This window comes from Antedon bifida, chromosome 3, assembly GCF_963402885.1.
Source record: "Antedon bifida chromosome 3, ecAntBifi1.1, whole genome shotgun sequence".
NCBI classification, from domain to species: Eukaryota; Metazoa; Echinodermata; class Crinoidea; order Comatulida; family Antedonidae; genus Antedon; species Antedon bifida.
In genome coordinates, this window is record NC_136228.1 from 22,160,519 (window position 1) to 22,173,084 (window position 12,566).

Genomic DNA, 12,566 nt, shown 5'->3' on the forward strand with positions numbered 1-12,566 from the left:
GCTCACAGAAACAATTAATAGCAAATGCAGATATTACACTTTTAAATTAAAAAACCACCATGACAGAAATGAGGAAATTCTTGGTTACTATTACCAATAATCATTGGTGGGGGTCACTCATGTTTATGAGCCATAAGATGCCTTTGCTGCATGTAAAGACTTGCCAAATGGAGAGGTTCTTCAGATATTGATGTTAGGCATTTCATCATCATTAGTATACAGGTGCAATCTGATATAGAATCATCTTGTGCAACCTTTCTTAATTAGAATCAACTTCCTGGCGGGAAATACTGTAAATAGATTTACAGGTATTGATGATCATTATAGGAATATCATCGCATTAGAAATTTAGTTGTAATAATATCACGACAGTTTAAAAAGGATAACACAGTTTGCTTTCAGGCAACCGACATGTCATCTTGTGCAACCATCTTTCATAACAGAAAGGCGTGGAAATGGGCCCGGCGCATCGTGTGAAGTCGGAACAAAAAGAAAAAAGATAGAGAAATTTCTAAAACATCTGTATCCTCGAGACACATTCAAGACAGAGAGAGTATTTGGATTACTGACCATTACATAAAGTGAGCTTCGAATGCCAGTTTCAGTATGTGAAAAGTAGCATAATGCATAAATGCAATAAGACGTCGGAATGGCTTTCAAAAAAATCAGATAAGGAAGAATTACTTTCAAAGGCCTGAATGCTTGGTTTGCGAAGCAAACAAATTGATGCAGAAAGACCACAAACCTTAGCAGAAGATAAGAAGCAGCACATAGATGACAATCGCAAAGGCATGGTGGAAAAAGCTGATAGAGCTAGGTTGTTAAATGAAAACACGCTAAACGACTTGATGCAGTATGGAGAGCTGCGGCAGGACAAGTATGAATTCGAATTTGGAGGTGCTAGCAACAAAGAAGAAAGAAACTAATGACGGCTATAAAAATACTAACAAATTAATGTTTCTTTTTCTTATTTTTAACACTTGCATACATACATATTTAAAAAAAAATCATGTGACACTGAAAAGGCGCGCAAAGTTACGTATGTTTACTTTGCGTATGCTCCTTCACAACCTTACTTTTCGCGTTTTGATGAACAAGTTTTATTATATCACTGCTAAATATGCTCTGCTGTAAGAAGGACTCGACCAACATCGTCCATGTGGTAAGTTAAGTCAAATTATTTAGTTCCACATCATATACTACTATTTAAGATAGATAATTAACTGTAATTTGTCGTTAAAAGAAATGTTTGATTCTTAGCCTCGATCCATCCCCCGGCGCACCAACACATATCGTGTGACGTCGCAATAAAAACAAAAAAGATCGAGAAATTTCTAAAACATCTGTATCCTCGAGACACATTCATTCAAGACAGTAGTCTTAATTAGGAAATACATGTTGACACAATCTCAATCCCTCCTGATAGTGGTTCAGCTTACCGTTATACCAGGTATATACTAGGTACACTGTAGATATCTGCCATACATGTTCCACAACGAACCGGACAGTGAGACGCATCCTACCAGGTTGAACAGATCCCTTCGCTCCCCTGTGTTTTTTATGGAAAAGATTAACAACATTAGTGCAAAGAGCCACTGGGAGAGATAAGCCCCTCTAGAAAGGTAAACAACACCACCAGCTATGAGTTAAAAGAACATGTACAAGTAATAATATTAGTGGTGAGAGAGTATTTGGATTACTGACCATTACAGCTCCGAACTCCGAAACAGTTTGAGTTGTGTGGAAAGTAAGATAGTGATGCAATAAGACGTTGGAATGGCTTTCAAAAAAATCAGATTTAAGGAAGATTACTTTCAAAGGCCAGAATGCTTGTTTGCGAAACAAACAAATTGATGCAGAAAGAACACAAACCTTAGCAGAAGATAAGAAGCAGCACATAGATGACAATCACAAAGGCATGGTGGAAAAAGCTGATAGAGCTAGGCTGTTAAATGAAAACATACTAAACGACTTGATGCAGTATGGAGAGCTGCGGCAGGACAAGTATGAATTCCAATTTGGAGGTGCTAGGAACGAAGAAGAAACAAGAGTTGCTTTAGTGAGAACTATTCAAAGGTCACATGTATTATAGATTGCACAGAAATCTTTGTCCAGCGTACAAAGGACTTATGCAGCGTGCACAAACCTATTCCAATACAAAGCATACTTACATACTTATTTAAAAAAAATTGACATGACCTCACTTCATCTCAGTATACAGTATAATATTTTTTTTAAGTAATTGCTATTAATGATTTCATTTCAACCAGGAAAAATAAAGTTTCAGGCACTTGTCAAATCATGATAATAGTTGAAGTTGCGTAATCATGTGCCATTGAAAAGGCGCGCAAAGTTACTTGGTTACGTATGTTTACTTTGCGTATGCTGCTCCTTCACAACCTTACTTTTCGGGTTTTGATTAACACGGTTTATTGTATCTATAAGTATAAAATATGCTCTGTTGTAAGAAGGACTCGACCAGCGTTGTCTACGTGGAAAGTTAAATCAAATTATTTAGTTCCAGTTCATATACTACTATTTAAGTTTGATAATTAACTGTAATTTGTCGTTTGAAAAGTTTGATTCTTAGCCTCGATCCACACATGGGCCCGGCGCATATTGGAGAAATGGAGGGCGCTGTCACACTGATCGGACGTGCATGATAAATCGGTTAAACATGCCTTTTTAAATCGGCTTATGTTCACATTTAGTAACCATCCAAGAAATTCGACAGTATCGATCAATGTAGAGATGATATACAGAGATGAATTGAGAAGAACACGAACAGGCAGCAAGGTGGCAAACGAGAGACTTACAACATTGTGGAACGAGTACCGCGAGGGGCAACGTAGTGTACATACGTTCGCTAATGTTGGGCTCCAACTCAAGACATGGGCAGGCTGGACCTGGATGATCACACCGCAAAACGTGATAAGGAGCGATACGAAAGGTCACAAAAAAGAACTGAAAAAAAAAAGAAATGTATTGCTGTGGAAGTTTTGTTAGATCTCCAATTAGGTGAGGCTAATATGGAAGATGTTTCTCCTGTAGAAAACATATGTGTCTGTGTTGACATATCAACTCCAAACTCTACTATGTGTTGTGCTGACATAGATGTCTTACAGGCCCAGTCACAGGCCTTGTTACAGGAGTCGCCAATAACAGAGTTAACTTTTAAAAATGACAATGAGCGAACTCATTTCTACACAGGGTTGCCTTCATTTGCAGTATTGATGTTGGTTTTTGAACTAGTTAAAAAAAGATTCCCGAGTAGAACATCAGTAAGTCGATTCCAGCAGTTACTAATTGTACTGTTCAAACTTAGACTGAACCTTAGAAATCAGGACATTGCGTACCGATTTCATATAAGTGACTCAACAGTGTCGAGTTTTTAATACGGGACTGGATGCCATGTCTATGCTGAACAAGAGCTTATTGTATGGCCAGAAAGGGAGGTGTTGTGGAAAACCATGCCAATGCAATTTCGAATTGCATTGGAGTCGAAGGTAGCAGTAATAATTGACTGTTTTGAGGTTTTTTGCGAGCGGCCCTCAAGTCTTGAAGCGAGGGCACAACTGTTTTTCAGCTACAAGCACCACAATACAGTAAAGTTTTTAATTGGCTGCACTCCATGCAGGTAAATTTCATATTTGTCTGCAGCATGGGGAGGCAGAGGTACAGATAAGACCATAACATTGACGTCAGATTTTTTTGATTATCTGCTACCTGGGGATGTCATCCTTGCCGACCGAGGTTTTGACATAAAAGATGATGCTGGGTTTTATGGTTGCAAAGCAAAGATTCCTGCTTTTAAGAAGGGAAAACAACAGCTGTCTGCTCTTGAGGTGGAAACCATAAGAAAAATTGCTCATTTACGAATTCATGTGGAGAGGGTCATCGGTGGTGTCCGTCAAAAGTACTCAATTTTAAGTTCAACATTACCAATTGAGTACATGACAACAGACAGTACAGCTCAGGATACGAAAGCATCAGCGCCTCTGCATCATACAGCTTGCTCATAACAGGTGGAAACTTTTCCTCAACCTCTACTGGAACAAATGCCTCACAGTATTTAGGCAAAGTACTCAGGACTACAGATTTTGGTGCAATCAGTGCCAGCTGCTCGACAAGGAATGCAAGCCCTGGGTCATTCATGACATGGAAAGCCGTTGTGCGTGTTTCCACTGATGTTGTAGTAGTTGAAACTGGTGGATCTGGGGTGCCCTCATCAATCGACTCATCTAGTTTTCTTTTTTTGGCCTTTGCTGATGAAACGTCAATTGAAGCCACTGGTTTTGCCACCACATACTTTCGGTTTGGTTCCATCCAATAAGCTTTACTCACTGCAGATAACCCAAGGTGATAACGGTTTCTTAGAAACCGACTGTGAGTGCAACACCTTGAAAAATGAAAAACAATAGTCAATAAAATAATATTAACAACAAATAATATTATTCCTTTACAGACATTATAAAAGATTGCATTGTGTTTATTAATTATACAGTACTATTAATAATTGTTTATTTCAATTAGTCGGTTTCCTGCTTATCAGTAATTAACCATGCTTATCCATCCATGGTCCGGATATAAATTAAAATAACTTCATGGTTGTACCATAAAATAATGGTTTTACATACATAAAAAAGGGCATAGGCTTTTCTCCAAAAAAGGTTATAACTTAATAAAATTATTAAATAAATAAGTAGTAGAATTGTATCCCTTCTATCTAGCTAGGCCCAGTCTTACACAAGGCATAGGCTGTAGGCTACTACTGCTAATAATTACTAGCCTCCTCCTAGTTACTAACTAGGAGGAGGCGGAAGACCTACTACAACAAAGTAAATTCAATATTACTTACATCTCCTCTAACAACTTTAAAATCTGGTCTGTGTGGGGGACAAAAAATGCCCATATCCGACAGAAATCCATTAGCAAATTGATTGTAAGCCTCTGTAGATTTGTAGGCTTGAAAATTTTCAGCTGTGTATGGGCTTGGCGTAGCGATTAAGTATGCCATGATATCTATCGCTGTGAGGTCCGGCAGACTGTCGATTTCGTGCGAAAATTCATCTTTATCAATCAAATATGGGTTTTTTCCAATACCTGATATTTTCTGAAGATATCTTCGACGTTCAGTTGTAGATAAATTATCAGTTATTGTTGATAAAACAATGTTTGGCAACGACGAACTAGCGGTGCCGACTGCCATTGTCTATACGTAAACACACAGTAAACACACTGACCACGCTGTACTCAGAGTTTGCTTGTCTACCAGAAGCAACTCGAGCGGAAAATCATTGACCCGTGACATTTTGTAGTCACCCTATAGTACTATAGACTATATTTATATGCTAGAATCAGATAACCTAGATAGAGTCACGTAGCCTACGTCAGTACAGTATAAAAAAAGTTAAAATTCAATTTACCAGTCAGTATTTTGTAATCTATTTTGCTTCTCCCTCAAATCCTCAGTTTCCATATTTTCTTCCTCATCTCCATTTGCTAAAGGCTCAAATTGATTTACAGACTGCATGCGCGAAACTGAGATGACGTCATGGTCATTTTCACGCTTCGGTGAATATCGGCAGTGGGTGGGGCATAGAATAATATTTTAAATTCTATTTTTTTAACATTTTTGTCAAACATACACAAAAAATAAAAGCACCCATTTTGTTAAGAATATTAATTATTATGTAATTTTAATATCAGAAACTCAAAATCATATACTCAACTCAAGTTCATCTTTAAGGCATCCTGTAATTGCCGATTTTTCGCTGTTGGATGTGGTTGAAATAAAATAACCCATTTTCAAGCGCACAATTTTTAAAGTTTGATGTGCAAGTGTGTCATTATTTTACATTCCTAATTTATCAAAAATGAAAGAAATACATCATAAAAAGTATAAAGAACGATAATCAAGTGCAAAAGGTATTTCTAAGCTGCGTACGGTCAAAGTGCGCAAAAGCGAGTGCGCAGCGCAAATTTTTTTGAAAAATATGAAATGCTTAAAAATGACAATGTCCAGAAATTGTAGACTAGCCTAGAAAGTTGATTAGAAATTGATTAGAAAATCGGTTAAGCAATGTACCCCTATTAATGGAATAAGCCACGGAGGTCACCATCTAAACAATGCATACAATATATAAACAATGCAAGCAAGCTTGGCGTTCCATACTAAATTCATCCCGGTCAGGTCTAGCCTAGGCCCTACATCTGTAAAGATAGTTTGGGCTTCCTATGCCCCGTTGATCATTGGACCTTCATACCTGAAACTCTGACCACAAACTAAAGCAACATCCAGGCGTAATTCTTGTAATGTACACGTGAGCCTCTTCCAATTCGTCATGTTCCAGGGTACGCGGTGCGTGATTGGGAATAGGCCTAGACTTCTTGTTTGATGTGTTGTTGTGGACGACTCAAACACAATTGCCGCCCGCCGTGGTGTGGTGGTCAAATGCAGCAGCTGAGCCCGCGTGTGTGTGTTGTTGTGTGGTGGTGGTGGTGCGGTACCCACGTATGTTCGCTCGCTATGCAAAAGCCTGAAATTCGATACTTCCTGGTTACGTCACTCATCAATAGAGGGCGTAAACATACCTTCGTAGTTTCGTTACTTGGCAACGATAAACAAACAATCGCGCCGACGAAAAAGACAATTAAAAGTCGTATAACTACGGTAAGAATTCATAATTTTATTTTTTTTAAATATATGTTTACTTTTAATATAATAATACATACTTAGTGAAATTTTCAAAATTTTTAGTGAGCAAAAACAATTATAAAAAACGATTTTAGTATAGGCATATCAAATTACCAAAAGTATCATTATAAAAACATTAATTAATATACAAGGCATATAATTTCTGTAATCATTAAATTTTCAGAGTTTTTTGTCATTATTCAATTCTAAGATACTATTTATTTATTATCAAATAAAACTTAAAATGCACTCTTGATGTTGAGCCTATTCTAATTTTTTTTTTATTTCAGGTCGATGTAGAAGACTATTTCCTGTACTTTAACAAAATAATACTAGTAATATATTAATATTAGTATAGGACTCACTGTGTAAAACGTCATTCTTTTATTAAAATTGAATATGGAAAAGCATGTTATAAATCTAAATTACTTGTGTCGTATATGTGGGAACAGGCTAAAACCTTATGCCTCCAGACAAGGAGCCAAGGAAATCAGGCAGTTTGCTTGTTCCAACTTTCAACCACAATTTTCAACTGCTTTAAACATCAACATTTTGCAAGATATTGATGGTGTTCACTCCAAGTATTTCTGTCTGCTGTGCATAGGATATTTGCAAAAAAACAAACCATGCAATGTAACCCAGTGGCAACCCCATCATAGAACAGGCGACTGTAGTACATGTGCCCAATTTGAGACACAGAAAAGTGGCGGTAGACCGAAGAAGAAGAAAAGAGGTTTAGCAACTGAAAGCTATAAAATAAAACATGCAACTACCGTTGCAGTGGAAACACATTTTAAAAACTTAAAGCCTCCGTTTCTTCAGCCAATTTCTGGCTCCTTTCATGTTTCAAGTTCACTTGATAATTTTAAATGTGGTATTTGTAAACTTGTTTCGTCTTTTCCTGTGGTTACATCTTGCCATCACGTTATGTGCAAGTCCTGCATTCAACCGTTGTATATGGATTGTGATACTGTCCAATGTTCTGTATGTAATGTACCTGTGCATTTTTCATGTATTAACGATGTTCAGTCAATCTTTGCTGAATGTTATCTGTCTGTTCCTGTTGTATGTAAAAGATGTCGTACTGTAGTGAAATGTAAATGTATCAGTGACCATGTATGCCTGCCAGACCACTGTTATCTATCATCGCCAACTAACTTAACATCAACGCCAGTCACTCCTCGTGATCAATTACAACAAACGAACCAAATAGATGACATATTAAACCATCCACTTGGTACTCCAGTAACGCCACTGATGGAGGAAGTTGGTCTACACATCCTAAAAGCAAAATTGAAACAGTCGAACAACAACACAACTGAGTTTAGTGTTAAAGGAAAGGTACTTTTTTAATGGTTATTACTGTATAATCAAATTGTTAATTATTACAAAAAACTTAAAACTTAAATTCAATAAAAACTAACAAGTTTACTTAATTTTATTACTAAAAATAATACCAACTATAGAAATGTATTACCTTTTTTCAAAAACCAGAAACTAAAAACAATGGCGATGCCGATACCACGAAAAAGCTCATCTGATGCAGGCTGGAGAACTGTTCACAACAGAAGTAAATTCATCGATGATGTACGGTCGGCAGTAAGTGGAGGAGATTCAGAAGCTCAAAGAGATGATGAGTTTTCTCAATTTAAAAGTCCGATACGTCTTCCAACTGGTGATTTGCTATCTTTAAAAACAAATCTTGGCCTAACATGGAAAAAAAACAGAGAACTGAAATGGTAAATAACAAATCAACATTCTGCAGTATCTGAATCGAACACCCTCAACATTATAGTTTTTAATATTTTATTTTTTTTTTAAAGCTGGCTAAAAAAATATGGTGTCAGCACAGAATGCGAGGCAAAAATGAGGCACCAAAAAAACATCATCATTAACGACAACATCATTTCTGAATACGTCCCTATGGCACATTCCTGCAATGACACAGGGGATACAATCATCCAAAAAACTGCATGTGTTTCTGTTGCAAGTCTCAACAAAAAAATCTGCCAGCAATATGATGAACTAGAAAAGTAGGTTTTTTATTTGCTTTCATTAACAGATTTAATTTAATTACTGAATTTTAAAAAATGAATCAAATAAATATCAATACCTTTTACAGATTAAATCTTCTAACATGGCACGATGGCCACATCCCATCAGATGAGATGTGGGTAAAGATCGGAGGGGACAAGGGTGGTGGAAATTTCAAGCAGATGCTTCAGCTTTGCCATGTACCACGCCCCAATGCCCAAAATAATACAATCATCATCAATTGCTTTGAGGCCACCGATTCCAGTTTTAATTTAAGAACTGGCCTCAAGGATATCTTGCCTCAACTCGAAGAGCTGCAAAATTCCACATTAAGGTAAATATACCATTTATCTGTAAAATTAAAATATTGCACAAAATTGTACAAATATATTTGTGTAAATTAAGACAAATTATTAACTGGCTTCATTTTCTTAATAGGGGAAAACAAGTCAAAGTGTTCGTATTCGGTGACTACGAGTATTTGGCTCGTATATATGGCCTAACGGGTGCAAACGGTAAACAAACAATATATGTATTACAGGTACAGTACTGCAATTATTAGCAATTAATAAATGATGGATATTTGAAAGCAAATGTGTATTAAATTTTGTTTTAAAGGACGACATTACTGCTTGTGGTGCCATGTAACCAAAAAACACAAATCCCAACTCCCAAGGACATTGGACACTCTGAAGAAAGACTTGGACAGGTTCAGAGAGGCTGGTGGTAATATTTCAAAAGCAAAGAACTACAATAATGTAATTGCCAGCCCTTTGATACAAGTTCCCATTGACCATGTAGGTATTAAAACATTATTTTCTAAAAGCTTGAATGACTCTTAAATTTCATAAAACAAGGTAATTATTTTGCTCCCTCACTTTTTTAAATAGGTATGTCCTCCTGGCTTACATATAAGCCTAGGCTTATATTTAACAGTCTGGAGTCAGCTTGCCAGCAACTGGACGACATCATTTTAAAGTCTACTGATAGTGCATTGCTTCAAAACAGTCTCGAAACTCCTACCAATATCCCCACATTCTTAAAGCACGTTGCCATGTCAAATCAAATCAAAGACCTAGAAAACAAGGCAGAAGACATACGCAATGGAATAGACCAACTTAAAGATTACTTAAGTGTCTTTATGCTATTGGGTGACACCAGTGGAACAACTGAGAGTATAATTAGCGAGATTCAAAGCCAAGAGGCACAAGAGGCACAAGTTGTAAGTTTAAATCAGACAATTAGAAAACATTTCTATACAGGTGGCATTTTTCCTTAGAATTATTTTATTTTCTAACAATATATTTATTGGTTTTAGAGAGCTGAAGCAGTCCATATTTCTAAAGACTTACCTGAAGTGAGAAAAGGGCCTTTGGTGGCAAAACTTGATGATGTGCTGAAATCCTTCAGGGTTAACAGACAGGCATATCACGGCAAATCGTTTGTCGGTAACCATATTCATAAGTGCTGCAAGGTATTTCATTTATGTTATATAATTATAGTAATGTCATTGTCATTTGACTTTTATACTATACTATTCATTTTATCATTGAATTATTTACTTTCAGCCTGAAAATATCAAAACACTTATGACAAAAATATGCAAGACTGCAATAGAACTCAGCCCAGAAATTAAAGAGAATGTTGTCAGTGTCACAACAAAATATGGAAGATTATTTAATTTGTTTGGGAACTGCCACAGGCAATACAATTGTGCCTCATTTTTCACAGAGGAGATGATATTGAAGCTTGGTAAAATCAATACTTATTATTTTTCTACTAAAATCTCAACTTCAGCTGCTCCACTAAATTCTTCGATGAGTTTCTTTCAGCACCAACAATATTTTTGTAAATATATTGAGTTAAATTTGCCTGGCTGTCTGGCCTGTCTCTCTAGCCTATCTGTCTGGCCTGTATCTCTAGCCTGTCTGTCTGTCTAGCCTGATAGCCTGTCTGTCTAACCTGTCTAGCCTGTCTGTCTAACCTGTCTAGCCTGTCTGTCTAACCTGTCTAGCCTGTCTGTCTGTCTAGCCTGTCTATCTAGCCTGTCTGTCTATCTAGCCTGTCTGTCTATCTAGCCTGTCTGTCTATCTATTACATTTTTTTTTGTCTCTGAAGAATCAGACATTGAAGATTATGTGCAGTTCTTTCGGAAACACTTTCAAGAAACAGAGCCTCCCAAGATGCACATTCTGGAAGAACATGTGTCTGAATGGATAAGAAGATGGAAGTTCGGATTGGGATTCCATGGAGAGCAGGGAGGGGAGAGCATGCACGCTCAGCTTAACACCCTCAAGTCCAACATCCGTGGATTCAACGATGACCTTGGTATTCTGACCAGTGCAATGAAGGAACATTGGGTGAAGACATCGCCATCCATGTTGGCAGCCAAACCCTAAAGAAAAAAAAAAAAAAACTCAAACCAAACAGCCCTTTTCAGGGCTACCTCAAACCAAACAGCCCTTTTCAGGGCTACCACAAACCGCAAACAATCTCAAACCAAACAGCCCTTTTCAGGGCTACCCAAAAACCGAAAGAGATTGTTAAGCAATAGTGTGTATTTATTATGTGTTCACAACAATGCAATGTACTAGTACTACTACTACTGAACAAATGCAATTCAACCACTTACACAATAGATATAATTCGACAATAGCTGCTAAATCCTAGTACTATACCTAGGCAACCCTCACTGCAGCCTCTTTATTAACATCACTAAAATAAAGGTAAGTGTCTGTGGCAACAAATATTCCTCTTGAGGTGATGTTTTCGTGAATGATTGTATTGGTTTGGAACTGAATCGGTTGACGGGTTGTCACTAGGGTAGTTAGTACTAGTAGTAGAAGATACAAGAAATTTTATTTGGTCCACTAGAAAATAGAAAGGATACTGTTTGTTCAACACCACAACCATCTGTTTAACATTATAGCAAATTATATATTGTTCCCTGAAACACAACCAAATTATTTTATTTACATACAATACATAAAACAATTTTAAACGACAATAATAATAAGCAAAATAAATTACATTTATAAAATTACCTTTCTACAAAATGGTACAGTCCAAAGTTGCTTTTTAACCGAAGCTACGCATGCGCGTTAGTGCCGCATGGAACGTACCATTTAAAATAGGGTTAGTAATAAAACCAATTTAATTTAAAAAATCAAATAAATGAAAAAAATAAAATTTAGAAGATCCGAAATGCATAAATTATCATTAAATACTTATTTGACACATTTTGGAAAGTAGAAATGTTCAATATTATATGAATTTCTACTATTTTTCTTCATAAAATGTAATTATTTACTCAAATTATTTTCCAGCATGGGCGATATCGTCGACCATGAGTCGACCATGTGGCTTCAATTTCAAATAGTTGTTGACTATAAATTCAACAATTCAACGTAAACATTTATTTTCTTTCTTTCAATCAATAATAAAACAAATGAATAAGGTATTAAAAAAGTAAGTACGAGTTTCAAATAATACATTTCATGAATATAATATATAAACACGACAGGCAAATAAAGCGGATCAACCTGAGTTTTCGGCATGTATTGAATATAGGACTATTCCATTATTATTTATAGGGGTGTTAGTCAATATGTTGGGTTGGGTGTGTCAGGCTTGTTGAGGCTTCTATTGTTTGTGTCATTGTGCCAATTTGTATTTCACTGTGTTTGAGAAAAACAAACAAAAAACTGCTGCTGTAGTTAGCCTATAGCTTTTATTATGTGTCTGTAAATTATATCGTATTTTACACTATATAGGCCCTAACATGTTTTTTTAATCAACAGTTAAATCAAGTAGCCTCTACAAATAACAAGAAAAG

At 36.4% G+C, this 12,566-nt stretch overlaps 2 protein-coding genes across 2 annotated transcripts; both read left to right on the forward strand.

Moving 5' to 3' along the window:
- Nucleotides 1-2,891: 2,891 nt before the first annotated feature.
- On the forward strand, nucleotides 2,892-4,022 carry LOC144838253 (uncharacterized). The gene is given in 1 exon segment (XM_078693605.1): nucleotides 2,892-4,022. A coding segment is annotated over 1 exon segment (1,131 nt).
- A 4,598-nt stretch (nucleotides 4,023-8,620) lies between these two features.
- Nucleotides 8,621-11,130, forward strand: LOC144838254 (uncharacterized). Its single transcript, XM_078693606.1, has 8 exons — nucleotides 8,621-8,730; nucleotides 8,820-9,065; nucleotides 9,170-9,246; nucleotides 9,350-9,532; nucleotides 9,622-9,953; nucleotides 10,050-10,205; nucleotides 10,300-10,483; nucleotides 10,850-11,130. The coding sequence occupies exons 1-8, from the start codon at nucleotides 8,621-8,623 to the stop codon at nucleotides 11,128-11,130; spliced, it is 1,569 nt and encodes a 522-aa protein (XP_078549732.1).
- The last annotated feature ends 1,436 nt before the right edge of the window (nucleotides 11,131-12,566 follow it).